This window comes from Protomyctophum bolini (genome assembly GCF_963924005.1).
Source record: "Protomyctophum bolini genome assembly, chromosome: 19".
In the NCBI taxonomy this organism is placed as follows: Eukaryota; Metazoa; Chordata; class Actinopteri; order Myctophiformes; family Myctophidae; genus Protomyctophum; species Protomyctophum bolini.
This window is the reverse complement of record NC_137880.1, coordinates 28,460,461-28,478,860: the sequence shown is the minus strand read 5'-3', so window position 1 is coordinate 28,478,860 and position 18,400 is coordinate 28,460,461. Positions and strand designations below refer to the sequence as shown.

Below are 18,400 nucleotides of genomic sequence, written 5' to 3'. Positions count from 1 at the left end.
TTGCAAAAGTGTATGCGAGTGAAGTGACACACACTATCACTGCATAGATATTTGTCTGGAACTTCGGTGTTGAAGATTTATTTCCAAGTAAAGGGGCTCTAAACAGATTCCAACGTCACAGCAAAAAAGTCTGTCTTTGAATAGTGGACTCTGATTGGTCACCCAACTCTGGGGCGAGCAAAATGTAATTCCTACTGAGGAGTGAGGACTGGAGTGCCAGACCAATACTTAAAAGTGGGATGTTTAATAAGGGTCTATAAGTGATGTGTCTAAGGCAGAATAATCTAGACTCTAGTCTTTTTAAGAGATCCTTGGTGAGTCCAGTTTTCACAGCCTGTGACAATTTGTAGAAGTTATGATGCCATGCATCTGCTAACAAGGCAGCAGCAGGAGGAGGATTTCAAATATTGTACTGTATATTGTCCTCCAAATTGTTATGGCTGACCAGATAAAATGGTGCCATCCATATATTTTTAAGTAGACACACATATGCTGTACCCGATATGGAGGCTCTGACTGCTTGTCTAATTGTTTGAACATTTCCAGTGAAGAATGAGGCAAAGCCGGGTCCAAATCCATGTTTACACTGTGTTACATGAACACTGCTGATAGTCCTGTGTGGAGATCCACAACGCAATCACAACATAATTTCAAGGGGGTTATGATATACAGTATTTTATCGTATTATATACTTTAAATGTATCATCATGCTCGTACATTATGTGGCAAATTATTTCTTACTTGGGGAAAGGATAGAAGAATGGTGGTGTATAATTCGACAGTATGAGGTCCTTGCATGCCCCATGCATCACTGTACCGTGTAATGTGAAAATGTATATCATATAATTTATAATGTATGAATGGTTGCACACACTGAAAGCAGATCTACAAGGTCACACGCCGTTGTAGGATATAAATCAGGCCTTTGCGTGCCTCTGCACCGATGCCACGAATACTATCATCCTTTTATGTTTATTGCCCACTGAGACATGATCCTAAACCTGATTCACTAGAATAATATAGCACACAACCCCCAATGCTTTAGTACTGTACCTTATACAAGTTACAGCTAACATTGTAATAATGTGCTAGAATAAACCACAGCTTGTAGTTTGATATCATCGTCGTCGCTGTTGTGCAGAAATCTTGTATCTCCAAATTTCATCCTTTTCAATGTCCTATTTTAGTATTGTATGCTAGTGCTGCACAAAAGTAGTGATCTGCAAGCTAACAATGTGCCACGATGTGCTCCGTTGTGAGCTTGTAGATTTGGAATTCATGCTATTTTTGAAAATCTTTGAAAATATCAAAATATCTTGGAAATGTTCATAATTATGACATACACAAAATAGAGATGTCAGGTTGAAAGTAGTTAAGTCTGTGACTGAATAATAACTACATTGGAATCATTGGAACACAGGTCCATTTTCTGAAAGGTAACAGTTTCGGACATACAAGGTTTCTAGAACGTTCTACCCAACAGTGAAGTTATACTGTAATGTGTGTGGAGGAGTACAAATGAGAGAGGCCAGGACAGACCTGAGGTGCTGAGCCAGGTTTGAATAGAAGCTGGGCGTCCAACTCATTTTACATAGCTAATTACTGTAGAAGAGGACTTAAGCTCAGTGGATATGTGGTGCACATGATTCAAGGCAAGATTTACTATCATAGTTAGGTTAGATGGACCCTCTGACATCTCATTTGCATTCTTTGTAATTAAGGCTGTATCTAATTAAAGTGAAACTACATCAAGGCTATATAAACATTGGGCGGCAGTGGCTCAGGAGGTAGTTCGATTCCAGGCTCCCCCAGAGTTAGTGTCAAAGCAAGACACTGAAATCTGAATTGCTCCCGATGAGCAAGTTGGTGCCTTCCTCCGCCATCAGTGTCTGAATGGCTGAATGTAATGCACAATCTATGTAAAGCGCCTTGGATAAAGGCGCTATATAAATGCACCATTTATCATTTACATTCAAAGCAAGTTGTGCACCTCTTATAGTATTATCCTTTACCCATTTGCAACCAACAAATAGTAATTGTGTGTGTGTGTGTGTGTGTGTGTGTGTGTGTGTGTGTGTGTGTGTGTGTGTGTGTGTGTGTGTGTGTGTGTGTGTGTGTGTGTGTGTGTGTGTCCGTACGCACTGTATGTGCTCCAGCAAACATCTGCTTATGTATGCAATATTACATTTTCTTGATCTTGTTCAGGAAAATGTCTGAAATCTCAAATGCTTAGCTAGTCATTTCATTCACTGCGTCCAAAACACTGCTGAATTGGCAATAATATATTGCCAATCAAAGTTTACACTTCCTATGGGGTCCAGTCATTGTGCTGCTCTGTGCTTGTGGTTATGGTAGCAGATTTATGGGACCTCAATGTGTAAATATTTGTAATATTTGTTGCTGTTCTTTGCATCAACATCAACATCAAATTCTATTTAAACATACTTGAGGAAAATGGATTGATTCTGAATCAATTAATCAACTTTGCATTTTGCTTATCTTTCAGACATTCCGATGGCCCATTGCCAGCAAGCTGGATGGAAACGAAATTCTGGAGATCCAAGTGTACAACTACAGCAAAGTCTTTACCAACAGGTAAGAAAATGTCCTTTCGACTACATTTTAGTACAAACTCAGGGTGGGTCTCAGTATGACAGCCTCTTTTACCAGAGCTTGTTGCTAACATGGACTGACAGGTGGTGTGTGTTATTCATCTAAAATGCTTCAGAGTAAGGTCCCTGAGAGCGTGTTCTGTAAACTAGTTTGATTGAAGCGACAATAGGCTGTGAATACACAGGGCAGGCCACAAGCAACTGTTCCATGGATGTGGATAATGTGTGTGTGTACGCACTGTACATGCTCCAGCAAACATCTGCTTATGTGTGCAATATTACATTGTCTTGATCTTGTTCAGGAAAATGTCTGAAATCTCTAATGCTTAGCTAGTCATTTCATTCACAGCGTCCAAAACACTGCTGAAATGCCCTGTAGTGCTTGTGGTGCGTCTGACAGTTAACACTTTCTATGAAGCCCTTGTTTCTATGAGCATAATGGGTTATAAACATGTTCATGAAGTAATAGGACGTTATACTGTAAGAGCTTAAATGGTGATTCATAGGAGCGTTATTCATTATAGGCATAACCTCCACCTATAGATGACTGTAGATTACATTATAACGCACTGCAGATGCATGACTTCTAGACATCTTGACGTTTATGGCTACTAAACAGTTTGTAACTCTGAGTTCCCCCTATAGGTCCATTTGGTTCCATTGGCCTTGAATACCACGGCATTACTGTATACAATGCACAGTTTGCACACACACTCTCAGTGAATCCCATGTTCACTATGTAGTGAATATGGGATTCACTATGAAAAGGTTATCAACAAAGTCTTTACTTTTTGTCACGTGACTACTGAAGTCTTCTAGATAGTCTTCTAGATAGTGAAGAAGTCTCCTTCTTCTTTCTCTTCATCCGTCTAGTTAGTACATTCTGTTCTTTGTGTTCTTGTCTTCATCATCTTGATGTTCTTGTTCTTCATGTACTGTATATTTGACACCCTGCTCCCAGAGGCTGATGTTTCCAGATCATAGTCAGGAACTGTCTTCTCTGAAGTAAATCTAATCAGACAGTAGCAGCTGCCTGGTACAGTACATTACAGTATAACCGACTCATTGACTGACCGACTGGTGTGTCCAGACTCCGGACACACACACCACCTACGCAGTCATCAACATCATGACCATGACCTGCGGCTTGCCTTCTTGCGCCCATGTGTGCATGTGTGTGTGCGTGCGTGCGTGCGTGCGTGCATGTGAGAAACAGTGAGACAGTGAACAGTGAGGCAGTGGAATAATGAGACAGTGAGAAAGAGAGGAAGTTCAGCTCTTAATGTCATCATCTGTCCTGCTGGCATCTTTAATGAAAGAATCCAGATATACCATTTATCCTCATTACAGATTGGTCCTATAGATGATCAGGGGTCTACACCTTAGGTCCACTTGCTTTTCCCCCCTCTACACCAAATAGTGTGCTCACCAAATATTTCGGCAGAGGGACGTGCATCGTTGTGAGATCTGCTATTTTCACCCTCAGAATAGGGACACGAGGGATTCTTTCAGACCTGGGCCAACTAGTTGTTATGCATTGTATAAGATGGTATGGCTCACAGCCAACATATTTTTACCATCCGACCGTCCTACATGGCTGAGCCTTTGAGATGAGATGAGATGTACTTTATTATCCCGCAGGGAAATTGATACGTTACAGCAGCACAATGTAAAATGTAATAACAAACAACAGACAGACAGAAAACTCATTGGACACAACTGGACAAAATCACAAGACAAAAGACTTCAGACACGGGAACAAGCATTGGGGGGAATGTGTTGTAAGTCTGATGGCATTGGGAGCTACAGTACCTTTAACAACAACTTTCCCACTATTAATGATTTATGTTTTTTTGTTTCTTCTTTTTCCATATTCCAAGCATTAGTTTTGCACAAAAAACATTCCTTGGGCTAAAAACGGTACCTTTAACAACAACTTGGCCACTATTAATGATTTATGGTTTTTTGTTCCCAATTCTTCTTCTTTTTTTCTTCCTAAATGTTGCACATACAGTATTGTCCATCTGGAAGAGGTTTGGCAGAGCAATCGCTTGTGTCTTTATTTTCACTGTGAGAACAATTAAACTCAAGCTGCACGTTTATGTTTTGCTGTTCCCTCACTTGCTGAAAGTGATTGCAAATCCCTAATCTGTAAAATGTGCTCATTATGTTATAATCCGGCTATGGCCAGCAGACTAATCAATGGAGATACAAAGCAAGGCTTTGTTAGGCTTTGTTTTGTGGTGTTTTTAGTTCTTCCATTTCCTTTTTCTTTCTTCTTTCTCCTTCATATCATCATATTGATCAATCATCATGTTGAAAAACTTTAATACATTTTTAAACATTTTCCAAAAATATCATAAATGGCAGATCTACAAGCTTGTATAATTTGTTTTATTATGAAGCATAGAAACCAAAAGCAAAGTAAAAAAAGCAAGTAAAATAACTGAACCACAGACCTCTCATGACACACACATACGCGTGCCACACATGTACATGCACGCAACGCACACACACAACACACACGCCACGCAAGCATGCACACACGCACGCACGCAAGCACACACGCACACACGCACACACGCACATGCATGCATTCGTACACAGATCATTCAGACAGCCACGAGTGGACTGTGTAAATAATTCATTATGAGTCCAATCCTGTTGTTCTCTTCTCACACCTGCTCCATATGTATACAGGATGCGGCATTACTAGCAGTGTAACTGATAGCTTTCATCACTGCACTATGACGGGCGCCAATACACCCTGGAGGACAATATATCACACCCTAGTCGGACCAGAAGTACTATTGTGCAGTTCATGTTACATCAACACAAAGGCAAAAGCAATTTAGGCCATGTGTGCTAATTAAAACAACATGCACATAAAGTTAACGCTAATTTAACTTCTAATTTAACACCAATCTATCTATGATAACATCAACTGTTCACTGGAGCAGCTTTGCACTTCCATAAAACATTATGTGAACAGAAATACCACACAGCTGGGAGATATTAGTTTAGTTCATCCTTGTGCAACATTGGCTCCAGCTGAGCCAAACTAATGAACACTAAAGATTATGGTTTTGTTAAAGACCAAGTTGGATTTATTTTGTGTGTGTGTGTGTGTGTGTGTGTGTGTGTGTGTGTGTGTGTGTGTGTGTGTGTGTGTGTGTGTGTGTGTGTGCTTTTTACACAAACTGACTGATGTCAGACAGTTCGTCACTGCTGTTTTATCTGACCTCACCTACCAGTGAGGAGCCCCCACCTGGAGGACACACATAGAGCATTCGTTCTACTACTCCCGCCCAACACTCCATGCTGATAGGTTAGGTGCCGCCACAGCCCGTAGGAATACACGCAATGACAACTATCATCTTCCCCATCGGCTTCCCTTCCCCCGAACATGGGCCAATTGTGTTCGTTCGTGTACATGGGCCAATTGTGTTCTCGTCAAAGCCGGCTGCACCACAGAGGTTGATGGGCAGGCACTTTTGCACTGTGCCACCCGAGCGCCTGAAATGCTTTACTTTTAATGCCCCTTAATTAATCTGTTTGAAGTAGTCTGTTTTATTAAGGTTTATTTAAGATTATCTTTCTTTATTTAAATACGACGGGAGTATTAGAGAGACAACAAAGCTAAGGCAAAGAGAGGGGAGACTTCATGCGAGACATGATGGGAGTTGTATTCTAGTCTATGTACTTTTTTAATGTTTTTCATAAATTGGTGATGCTATTGGTCATCCTTTAACCACAAGTCTTATACTATAGTTTGTCGTATTAAAGACAGTGTTGTTCAAAAGTACCAGACATGGCAATCTACAAGCTTGTACATCGTCTATTTTTGCTATTTTTAATATAACATTTTCAACACATTTCAAGCTCTTTAGAATACCGTCCTACACCGCATCCAAGTTCTTTTTTTCCATTTCCTGAAAGGCTTTGCTCATACAAGGTTTTCACCTGACAGCAACGATATGGTCATTGCACTAATTGGCACCAGACTCTCCACTCCAGACAGCTCTGCCGTAATCAATTCTGAAGGATGTTTAATGTAATTCCCATCTAACACAGCAGAAGAAAAGGAGACAGCTGTGGCTGACATTCGTTTACATGCATTAACAGCAATACCTGTTGTTTCACACCAAACAACTGTGCAATAAAATCTCATGTAAGCCTGGAAACATCTAATTAGTTGTGACTAGTGAGGGATTATATGGTTTCCAATGAGGTGATTGAAGCGGCTCTCGAATGCAAGCGTGCCGGGCCCGGGAGCATCAATAATGCTGTGTGTAGCGATATAACTAGTGTCAAGCATTATGCGTTTATTGCGTTATGTATTTTTGCTACTGGAATGAAGACCATAAACAGTGTGTGCTATAGATTGATGTGCCATGCTGAAATATGCTAAATATTATTGCTTCATTTGATATTTTGCAGCTTGAATAATTATAGTAAGCCTGAGTTTTTTAGGTGTGTATAATTCATGGGTAAAATCTTCCCTCAGATGGAGCTTACACTCACTATCTGCACCCTGCCCAGGTCCTCCCATTGCAGTGCAATTCAAATCCTGTGCAGCCTATTTTCTTCTTTTGTATTTTGTAACTGTATGGTTACTGCTTTTCACCGAGGGAGAGCGTTTAGGACGCTAGTCCAGCAGCTGGTTATATGGGTATATCTTCATAGCATCTACTAAAATGATTTAATGGAAAAAAGAAAGCTCAGACCATTTCTACATTCAAACTTTTCCTGAAAACATATGGTTGTTCTACAGTACGTGTACAGTACGCCCCCATCACAAGCAGACATCTGTGATAGTGTAATTCCCTCTCTGATTTTTTTAAATTGGTTGTTGTTATTTCATGATGTTTTCACTGTTGACTGTACAGTGCACATCAAATGTGAAACACTTCTCCTCTCCTCTCCTCTCCTCTCCTCTCCTCTCCTCTCCTCTCCTCTCCTCTCCTCTCCCCTCCTCATAGTAATAAACAGAGACAGCACATAAAGTAGCTCTATTGTTAAACTCAGGATAGTAGACCCCCAAAAGACGACTGCTGCTTTTGCAGTGACATTGCAGTACCTGGCTGACATTGCAGTATCTGAAGAAAATAATGATTTTGTAAGCACTGTTACTTGTACCCCTGAAGGGTGTGGGTATTTGTCCAAAATTAGCAGACTGCATTTTGTACAGAACCTTGTAAATGTGTGTGTGTGTGTGTGTGTGTGTGTGTGTGTGTGTGTGTGTGTGTGTGTGTGTGTGTGTGTGTGTGTGTGTGTGTGTGTGTGTGTGTGTGTGTGTGTGTGTGTGTGTGTGTGTGTGTGTGTGTGTGTCTGTGTGTGTGTGTGTGTGTGTGTGTGTGATTTCCTACATAGCGGTAATTCATTCATGCCACAGACACACAGTCTTAACCCTCCTGTGTTTGATTCAAAGCAAAACCCTGTACTTTTCTTAAGAATGTCACCCTGTTCTCCAACGGCATTGCCTACATATTGAAGGCTTTAGTTTAGTGCAAGAAGAAGGTATAGTGCATATACACATCTGTGGCCCAGGTGCAAGACAAACAGAAATATCAAAAAGAAGACTAGATTCTTCACACTGAAAAAGCTCCTCTGAAGTTTTATTGCCCGTCATCGTTTCGATCTTATTCGATCTTCATCAGGACATATTCATACAGTATACAGTATAGTGTGCAACCCTACCCTAATCTGACTAGTTGCCATGGTTTGATGGAAGTATTTGACATTTTTATATACTCTCTAGTCTACATCATGCTTTAACCTTAGTCCAACCTTATTTTCATGCTTTGATTTTCAACCTTTCTAACTTTCAACTTGCCATCTCTATTTTGCGCATGTCATTATAGCAGGACATAAAAACTTTACAATGGGTTGTGAGCTTGTGTGACAACCGTTGTATGACAAAGTACTAGAAAATATAGTATCCACTATCCAGCACAGCGATAGTTCATTGAGACACAGAAGGCGACCTCCTCCCTGTGGCATTTAGTTCTGTAATGTGTAATTATGTCATTTATATGGGTTGTACTATGATACCGGTATGTGGTATCTAGTTCTGTAATGGGTGGTTCGGTGATAATGTGACGATTGTTCTATATTTGATGTATCATGTGTATCTACGTGGTATATAGCATACATTGAAAGTTGTGATGTTGTTCATGTAATGTCTTATCTTATGTTCTGCTCTGGGGGTTTGTGATATCAGATTCTGTATGTTGCACATGTTATCTGTAATATCACATGAGCTGAGCCACACCGCCAGACTAAATGCAATAGCTTTGCAATAAATCCTGAGCTGTTAATGAATTGAAGTCAACTCTATGGCCTACAGAGGGAAAATGTAAAGCCTGAAAGTGAGGGCAGTGCTAAATTATGGAGCAGATGAAAGTAAATTGTTTGCAAAAGTAAGATCAATAATGAATGTCAGCCTTTGAAGTGCTAAAAAGTAAGCCAGAACATGATAGGGCTCATTTGGTTCAATTATTCAGCGTGTGTACGGGCATCACAATGGCAGAAAACAACCGACAAAACGGTTTGCTCCTCCGGATACTGTATTGATAACCAATGTCTGTCGACGGGAAAAGATGGAACATATTTCTGTTTTGGGAGGAGTGGGGGGTGGGTGGTGTTGGGGGGGTTGATGTTCCACTGCTGCCTGTAAAAAAGAAAAGAAAAAAAGTTGCAGGCCCCTGATGGTAAAGGGGGACATTTTGTACTTTATTTTACATACTGTCAGTGTAGATAGATAGGAAACCAAGGGCAGAGAGGGGAGAGACCATGGGGAGAGATATGTGAGACAAGACGGGGGTCGTATTGGAGCCTCGACCCCCGAGCATAATGTTCTAATTGGTACAGTAACTCATCTAAATGGTTTATTTCTTTCCTAGTCTGCCGCATTAAACCATTAAAATGTAAACAGTGGCATACAGTACCTTGCCATTTTCCCCCGTGGGAATATATCATGGGAAAATGAAATATGCAGATGCATCTGAGAAACATCTGTCGCTGCCTGAGAAGGAAACGGCCCGAGGTGCTTTCATACCTGGGATTCAAACTAAGTTCAGTCAGGTTGCAACTGTATACTGTACTCTATTCTATGGGAATTCTCATCATTATCTATAGTTTCCTTTTCAGAACAGACTGATTGTCTTCTGCATTCATCAACCTGTTGTGAAACGGAAAGTAGACACAGGAAGAAAAAGATAGACAGACTCAGAGGGAGAGACGATGGGGTGAGAATGGCTTAAGTGAGTTAGTGTGATGAACGGTCCACTTGATCTTTATTGGCACTGATTTAAAGGCCATCTTTGTTTGGCCATAAAGGCTTACGTGTGTGTGTGTGTGTGTGTGTGTGTGTGTGTGTGTGTGTGTGTGTGTGTGTGTGTGTGTGTGTGTGTGTGTGCGTGTGTGTGTGTGTGTGTGCGTGTGTGCGTATGTGTGGTGTTGACATTCAAGGGGCATGATGGTAGCTCCTCCCTGTCCCTACTTGCCCCTTTCCATAAAACAATAACTACATTAAGCAGATCGCCTTGCATTCTCTAGTGTGCGTGTGTGTGTGTGCACACGCGCATGTGCATGTGCATGTGCATGCATGATTGTGTGCACGTGCAAAGCTTTAAAGCTATCGACCTCCCATCCTGAGTTTGTTTTATGATGGTGCCTTCCTCCCAGTGGACTCATAATAAGCCTATAGTGTGTGCAGGATTCCTCTGTGCACATGTAATGTAATGTAATGATATATGTTGTAATTTACATGCCAGGATGCATATGCACCAAGGGTACGCCATAATGTATTTCCGCAAGGGATAATGAAGGCGTTACAGCATCATCAACACCTGTAATATTTGAATCCCTAGCTGCGCCACTGTGTGTGTGTGTGTGTGTGTGTGTGTGTGTGTGTGCGCGCGCGCCTGCCTATGTGTGTCTGGGGAGGGTGGTTGGGGGTAGGTTGTCTGTGTATTTGTGTGTGATTACGTGGGACTGTGCCATATGGCTGTGGCTCAGTGTGGGCTGCAGCGCAGGTTCTTATTGTGTGAGCGTCTGATCACTATGCTGGACGCACGCACATTGTTTGAGGGGGAAACTCTTTAAATTATTCAACAGCTCTAATTGTCTGTTTGAATGGGGTCTGTACAGTATCTGATTTCTGCGCTCTGTTGCTCTGTTATGAAGCATCCTTGGGTGGCATTGAGAGGAAAAAGCACTGTACGGCACAGCGATTATAGGCTTCTTGAAAAATAATCATTTTTTTTAATTACTATTTATTTATACTAAATGACAGATTAATCATATTCACATCCGTTTTTGAATAACAGCACTCAAGCACTTCTTTGGAAAGTTTTGTTCTGGCTGGCAAGTTGTTGTTGACTACCATAAAGCGAGCTCATGGCACGGCACTGGGCTTGGATGTCGCCCGCTAGCTCCCTGTCTGCAACCCTCTGCAAACAAATGGAAACTATATCAGGTCCATTTGTCTTCCAAGACAAATTAATTATCCGGACCTTGTCGTTGGAAAGCAGTGCAGTACTAGATAAAAAGTTCCCTTAAAGTCAGTGTACTATAGGTGTGTTTTAATTATCCATTTGGTAGAAGTTGTTTTTCCCTCAGGCCTGAGATAAGAGCTAATGAGAACTTCTAGGTGATTAGTTTCTTTGGGTGGAATGTGAAGAACGAGTTGTGTAATTGGCTGGGTGTCCAGCCAATTAATCCACCCGGACAATTCAGCAATTAACCACTTGAACCCTATAGCATCCCTATTTTGTATACCAGTAAGACGCCCTAAAGGGCGAGGTCGTGTGCACGCATCCGCCTGCAGGGTGACAGCAGACTGCTGGGTGAGTGCCGTCGGGTATGGCCAGGGTTCATGTCTTGAGTGTAGAGGGTTTGATGATGTCAGATTGACATGTGGAGTGTGTCGCAAGGTGTGATGTCATGAAGCGTGATGGATCTAAGGGTCTCCATGATGTCACGAGATGTCACGAGGCGTGATGGATTGGCAACCATATATGGAGGCGTGACCAACGGACGGACAGGTTTTGCAGGTTTTCATAGTAAACTGCAACCTTCGGTCGCAATATATATATATTCTGAGGTGAACTGTCTCTGAAAATTGTCGATCTACAGTACAAGCTCACAATGCAAAAGTTTGTAGATCGTTTATTTTCAACTAGTGTTTGGTGTAGAGGACCAAGTACAAACCCACCACGGCCAACTACTGTACATAATATTGCGACTGAAGGTCGGAGTTAACTATAGAATCGGGCATTTCTCGTCAGTGTGTTGGTCGGGCATGTGACATCACGTGACATCATCATGGATGGAGCACGTGGCATCACGTGACATCACCCAGCAGTCTGCTTTCACCCAGGCGGATATGTTGATCTGACCCCCCATTTCAATGCGCCAGTGCTCGCCTAGCAGTCTGCTGTCACCCAGGTGGATGTGTCTTACTGGTACTGAGTAAAGAGGGTTTTAGAGGTTAATGTGCTGAACAGCATGGGTATTACTGTTTTCCCAATTGGGTCATACAGTATACTGTACAAACAATATACACTGAGTCACTGCACATCTTATGGAGGGAAAAGGACAAAGGAAGACAGGACAATGAGAAGAAAGACTTCCATCAGTGAAACTCACTCGCTTGCAAAATAGGGACATAAAAACAAGAATTGAGGAGGATACATTTATACTTGGTGGGGTGGGAGGTTGCTACTAAAGTTTGACAGATATATGTCTTGGTTATTACAGAGGAAGAAACAGCTCTAGGTAAATGACAAAAAGAACAAAGGGGAGACTAAAGAGAGAGAAGGGGGGTGGCGGGAGAGAAGAAGCAAAAGAAAAGAATGACGACAACAATAACAACACATTGATCCCATTCATTGATCCCTGTTGTTCTCTGCCTGTCGTTTATCTTCTGTCCTCAGACTGGTCGGGACCTTCCGCATGGTTCTACAGAAGGTGGCTGAGGATGGCTATTTGGACCTTACCGACACACTCATCGATGACAACAACACCTCCATAAAGGTGAGTGCTTTCCTTTCACACTGTGTGTGTGTGGCATAATGGCTTAATGGGTCCGAGGCAGCATGGCCATAACACAGCCTGGACGTCAGACAATGAGGCCTTGAAAGCATGGGGGTCATGGGGTTAAGCACCCCGACACAGACGGATATGTCTGTCCGACAGTGTCCGTCTCGTCGGTCCATCTTGGGCAGCTATACTGTAGGTCCCCAGGGTTTAACCCATTCTGACCGGGCACCCATTTTGGTGTTAGCATCATGTTATGCTTTACCTATTGAAAAATAGCAGATCTACAAGCTCATATCGCGCCACCGAGTGGCGCGATACGAGCTTGTAGGTCTGCTATTTTTGAAAAATTCGAAGAACGACTGACATTTTTAGAATCTGATCTCAGGTCAGAATGGGTTCATCAGACCAGTGTGTGTCCAGTGGAAACCTCGTATGAATCTGATCTCAGGTCAGAATGGGTTAACACACGTTAGCTGTTTGAAGCAGGAACAGGTCGCTGATGGGAATCATGCATGCTCAGCAAAAGATCATCCCTGGAGAAATAAAGACAATATGATGAGGACAAATGGCACCGCACACACATACTGTATCAGCACACAATTAAATTCTAAATAGAAGTGACTGCATGATAAATGATGCACTAGACTGAGTGCCAGTACAAGCGGTTGGAAAGCGCTGCTGCCGGGCAGAATCCTTGTATCTCCGTATTTCATGTTTTTTCATAAATGAACACCCTACTTTAATATACAAGAGTGCAGCGATGCGCTGTGTTGTGAGCTTGTAGGTCGTCCATTTTCACAATTTTAAAATGTTTTAAAAATAATAATAAAAAATGAATGGTTTTGGACAATACTGTACAAGGATTCCAAAGGACAGCACCGAAATGCAACTATACCAATGAGAGAGGGTGAGTGTCATCTGTGTGGAGTTATATGTGCCAAGGGGATGTGGAATGATGCTGGGATCTGCTGACTGGATGCTGCTCAGATGATCATACACACAGTGATCAAACACAGTGCAGGGGACCCTGAGGCAAACACACACACACGCACGTACACCCACGCATGCATACACGCCGCACGCATGCACACACTAATGAGAAGGTCTTCACACATAGGCTCTGACCTCATAAATGTTTCAGACAGACACACACACACACACACACACACACACACACACAAACACGCACACACAAAGGCACACATTTCCCATCCAACACACAATGTATTATTCTATACATGTCCCCTAGCACTCTGGCAGTTGACTGGAGCAACTGGAGCCCAATTCCAGCTGAATTGCAACCCACTTCTACTTACGACTGTGCACTGGTGTGGTTGCTATAGTAACCCATCTGGGAGTCTACAGTCCGATTTTGAGGAGCTTGTAGGGAATAGAGAGAAGAGAGAGAAAGGGAAAGAGGTTCCTGTGTAGGCTATATTATTTTCCCGTTCATCTGTCATTGTCAGAAGAATAAATTGGCTACTTCGTAATAAAGATCTGTTCATTGTTTGTTGGATTTTATATGTCCCACAACTAGTCCCCTGAAGACGCCAAAGACAAACCGTGGTGTCACCCATCTTTGCCGCTCGGATAAAAGAACAAGGCAGTTACTGTCAAACTTAATTCCCCGTCCAAGTGCCTCAACCTGATGGAAAACGCTGTCAACTGTAAACATGTAACAACCAGTGCATTTGCTGTAAACAGGCCGTGAACCTAACCCTAGGAGTGACTGTTCCGTGATTTTGTTGGCTCAGCAGGCTGCTGGTTTGATTCGGGTTGTAAATATTCTGTCACAGTGCCACAGGCAGTGTGGAGTTACTCGTGTTGATGCCCCCAGCCAGGGGCTGGAGTTGGTGGGGGGGGTAAATAATCCCCATTAGCAAACACCATGTGTTTGCTAATGGGGAAGATGAAACAACTCCTAAATGATCAATACTTAATAACTATATCAATAAGTTATTGTTTAATCACTAGAAGTTTACTCCATTATGTCTGTTTTAGAGGTGCGTGAAAATACAGCAGAGAAGTAGTTGAGAAGAAGAACACGTGATTAACTGACAGAAAAGCTTACAGGACTTTAAAACACATTGCAGGTTGATTACAATGACATTTCCCCGGATAAATCATTTTCAGTACAGTACATCGTTGTGCAACAAGTATAAAATGGGTCTCAATCGATAAAAATAAAAACAAAAACAAAACGCTTCTCGATTATTCGGTTAATCAAAAAACGTCGGCAATAGATTAATCGCTACTTAAATACTCGATAGTTGCAGGCCTAAAAATATCTCCCCATCCTCTCTCCAGACCAGCGTTTCCATTGAGATCAAGTACCAGACCATGGACGGCACGGGAGGGATGTGGAGCGACGGCGAGTTCTTGGACGTGCAGGATGACCGCGATGGGACCTTCACCTTCGAGACGGACAGTCTGCTGTCGGAAAAGAGCCACGGGTCGGGGATGTCCCCTGGACGGTCACTCCAGGGATCCATACCCACCTTCAAGAAGTGAGTGATTCATCCTGATTGTTCGACTGCCACATCACTTTACTGTAAAAGGGACCACACTGCAATCAATAGTCTTCATCTCAGATCTGTTTTAGTTGTTTACATGTTTACCTTTTCAATTAATAATTTATTCAATTTTGGCTGACCATCATTGTTTGGTTAATACATTAATAATATTTGAAAATCAGTCTTTTCTCCAGGGACTATTATTTTCTGCGCAATTTTTTTAATCGATTCACTCTTTAAAATGCAGTAGAATACAATCATACTGTGGGATAATCTTGATAACAAAATAACCACCAACTGTTTGTGTTGGATCTCTTTTCTCAGCAAGCAAGCACATTTCTAGTTTCTTCCAATTGACATCATCATCACACAGGCACAGACAAACACACTGGCACACAGATACAATTACACTGCACATTCTGTTTATTTGTGATTATAATGACCAAGTGAACATAACACTATACAATACAGTATGTCTGTACTCTTTTCTATATGTACAGCTGCATGAAACAACTTCCCCTAGCACTGAGGCTGTCCTCTGTGTGCTTAAAGTTAACATTAGGTCCTGCTCTGTGGTCACTTTCTTGTGATTTCTGCTGAATAATGTGTGGGTGGTATTGATTTCCATTCAGTTTGGCTGCCCAGCTATAGAGCCCCAAATCCATCATCATAATGCGTGTACCGTGTATGTATTCAAGCATGTGTACCTCCAAGTGTGTGTGTGTGTGTGTGTGTGTGTGTGTGTGTGTGTGTGTGTGTGTGTGTGTGTGTGTGTGTGTGTGTGTCTGTGTGTGCAGCAGGCATGCAGGTGTGCGCGAGTGTTTAATACAGACAAACTCAGTGTGCTCATGTGCTGCAGCCTTCATTTAAACAGGATATGGATATGAGAGTTCCACAAGCCTGGGGAAGACAGCTAAAGTTGGTTAAGTTTTAAAACATCCTACGGGTTGGGTTACGCAATGAAGTATCTACAGTAGGCTTGACAACCACTGACAGTGGAGACAGCTTTTCCCTGGTGAGAGTCAGAGTAGAGAGTACTAACAGTGAGTGAGATGAAGTTGGACAGCAAACTGTAATCTAGCACAAATACAAGTTTGGATATGACAAATATACTCAACATTATTATACTTCAACCCCTGCATCCAAATTCCACGGGCACGCACACACGCACTGTTTCAGCCCACAGACACACATACGCAATTCTCTCACCTGCTCAAATGTATATAATTCACCCTGCCGCCGATAGCCTATGTCAGCTTAATCACTGAGGAAAATAGGAGCTGCCTGTCAGAGCTCCAAAGGGACACTTGGTGCCTCATATGGTGTGGGAGGAAAGAAGTCTATAGAATGCTGATGTCAGTGATGTGAAGCTAGCGGCGACGCTGCAGAAAGCACCTCCATCCCATGCTGACAGATCCCCTCGTGCCTCATCCCCGATTAATCATCACACCTGCTATAGGCAGATAACTATAACCTCACAGAAACTTTGTAATGGTCTTGCCAAGCCCCCCACACACAACTGTAATGCCCTGTTTAAGAGGTTTTCAGGCTAATCTTTCTTTGGTTAAGCGGTTTTCAGACAGCTCTTTGGCTGTGTCTTGACCTCCGGTGCGTTGAGGAGTGGAGCCCATTATATTGAGCTTGGTTTTTTGCGCTGTAGACAAGGCGTGAAGGGACAGCCGTCGCATCTTGTTAGGGAGGACATGGAGAAAGAGGAAGGGTGTAAAAATGGACCATTTTGGGTTAGAGTTAAATTAACGCTGTGGATTTTATAGTGTAACCTCTTGTGTTGTGCATTGCTGGTGGTTTTCTGTGTTTTTCATTGCACCATCCCTCTGAACAGGATCCACAGCTCACAACAAGTTCACTCCTGAATCATTTAATCATGTTCGGTTCTCTTCCTACCGCTCTTGCACTCGTGTCGGCATTTCGTTTTTCACAGCAACAAAATTGTCTGTCCCTCTTAGGCGTGAGTGAGACATGAGTTATGATAATCTGGCAAAATCCATGGCGATATAATACCTCGTTTCCTTCTCGAGAGGGAGATGATAATACAGTATATATCTTCATTTGAATCAGAGCTGTGAGCTGTTACGCAGCATACCCTGTTCAGTACGTGAGTAGCAGCATGTTTGACTGATCAGAAGCTAATCATGTTTAATGAGTTCATGTATTGTATAGCTGTGCGTGTGTGCGCGTGCGGACCTACTGACTGACGGAGCAGGAGGCGCATTAGCTTTCTAACCTTCGTAAAGCACTGGCAGATGGACACGTGCGCAAATTAACTCAATTCATTTATTCTGCTTTGTCAAACCAGCCATGAAATGAGAAGAATTGTGTGCAGTGCATGCATATCATGCATGCATGGGCGCATTTGGATTCAGACAAAGCTGTCTGCTATACTGTTACAGCAGCTACTGTATGATGACATACTGTAAAGGTCTGCAATGGCAGAGTAGACCTTAGTTACTTGTGAGTGTACGTTGCGCAACTCGACGTTGCAGAAAATAGGCGCATAATCTTGTAGCTCTGCTATTTTTGACACCCGCGAGCAACTAAGTTTGCAGTATAACTGGCTTAATGCATGTCTTTGTGTTTGTATCTGTGTATTTGATGTATGCCTGGGGAGGCACTCAGCCTCAATGTACCAAGACTGGACCTCACGTACGCGTGCGTGTACATGGGTGCACACACCATTTGTGTGCTCATCTGTATCCATCAGTTACTATAATAAGCCACATAACACAAAAGGGCATCTCAAGACAACCCCCCTGATACGTACCTGTCCCCTTCCACCCTCTTCTCTCCTCATCTCTGTGTGCACGACGCCTCTTCAGGGGTAGGGGTACAGGATGATTTATAACGGGTCCCTGAAAGCATTCTGCTGCAAGGTTCCAGCGCGGTTTTGTTATTATTATTCAATAAATCACCTCTTACAATGTTTTTATTTTATCTGCCAGTGGAGCAAATCCAGTGAGAACTGCCTCCAATTGAACACACTTTATGACACTTTCAGAGTGAAACTAGAAAAAGTGCCCTTCTGGGCACAGGTCTCCACCAGGAGGATAGGAGTGTGTGTGATGTTTGGCACAATGTTTAGGAGTAATATAAACATGTTTTTTTTTGTTTGTTTCTTTTTTGCAACAATTTTCTTCATTTTGTTGAGGAAATGCAGAGCCAGATCACTCATAGCATCTCTGAGGATAAAATTCTGGATGAGCAGGACAT

The 18,400-nt window shown here is 42.4% G+C and overlaps 1 protein-coding gene across 1 annotated transcript in view; it reads left to right on the top strand.

Moving 5' to 3' along the window:
* otofa (otoferlin a) overlaps positions 1 to 18,400 on the top strand; it is a 91,900-nt gene that overhangs the window by 19,461 nt on the left and 54,039 nt on the right. The window contains exons 3-5 of the mRNA XM_080790885.1: positions 2,507 to 2,595; positions 12,554 to 12,653; positions 14,967 to 15,166. Coding sequence (XP_080647011.1) covers positions 2,507 to 2,595; positions 12,554 to 12,653; positions 14,967 to 15,166 — 389 coding nt within the window. The remainder of the gene's footprint in view (positions 1 to 2,506; positions 2,596 to 12,553; positions 12,654 to 14,966; positions 15,167 to 18,400) is intronic.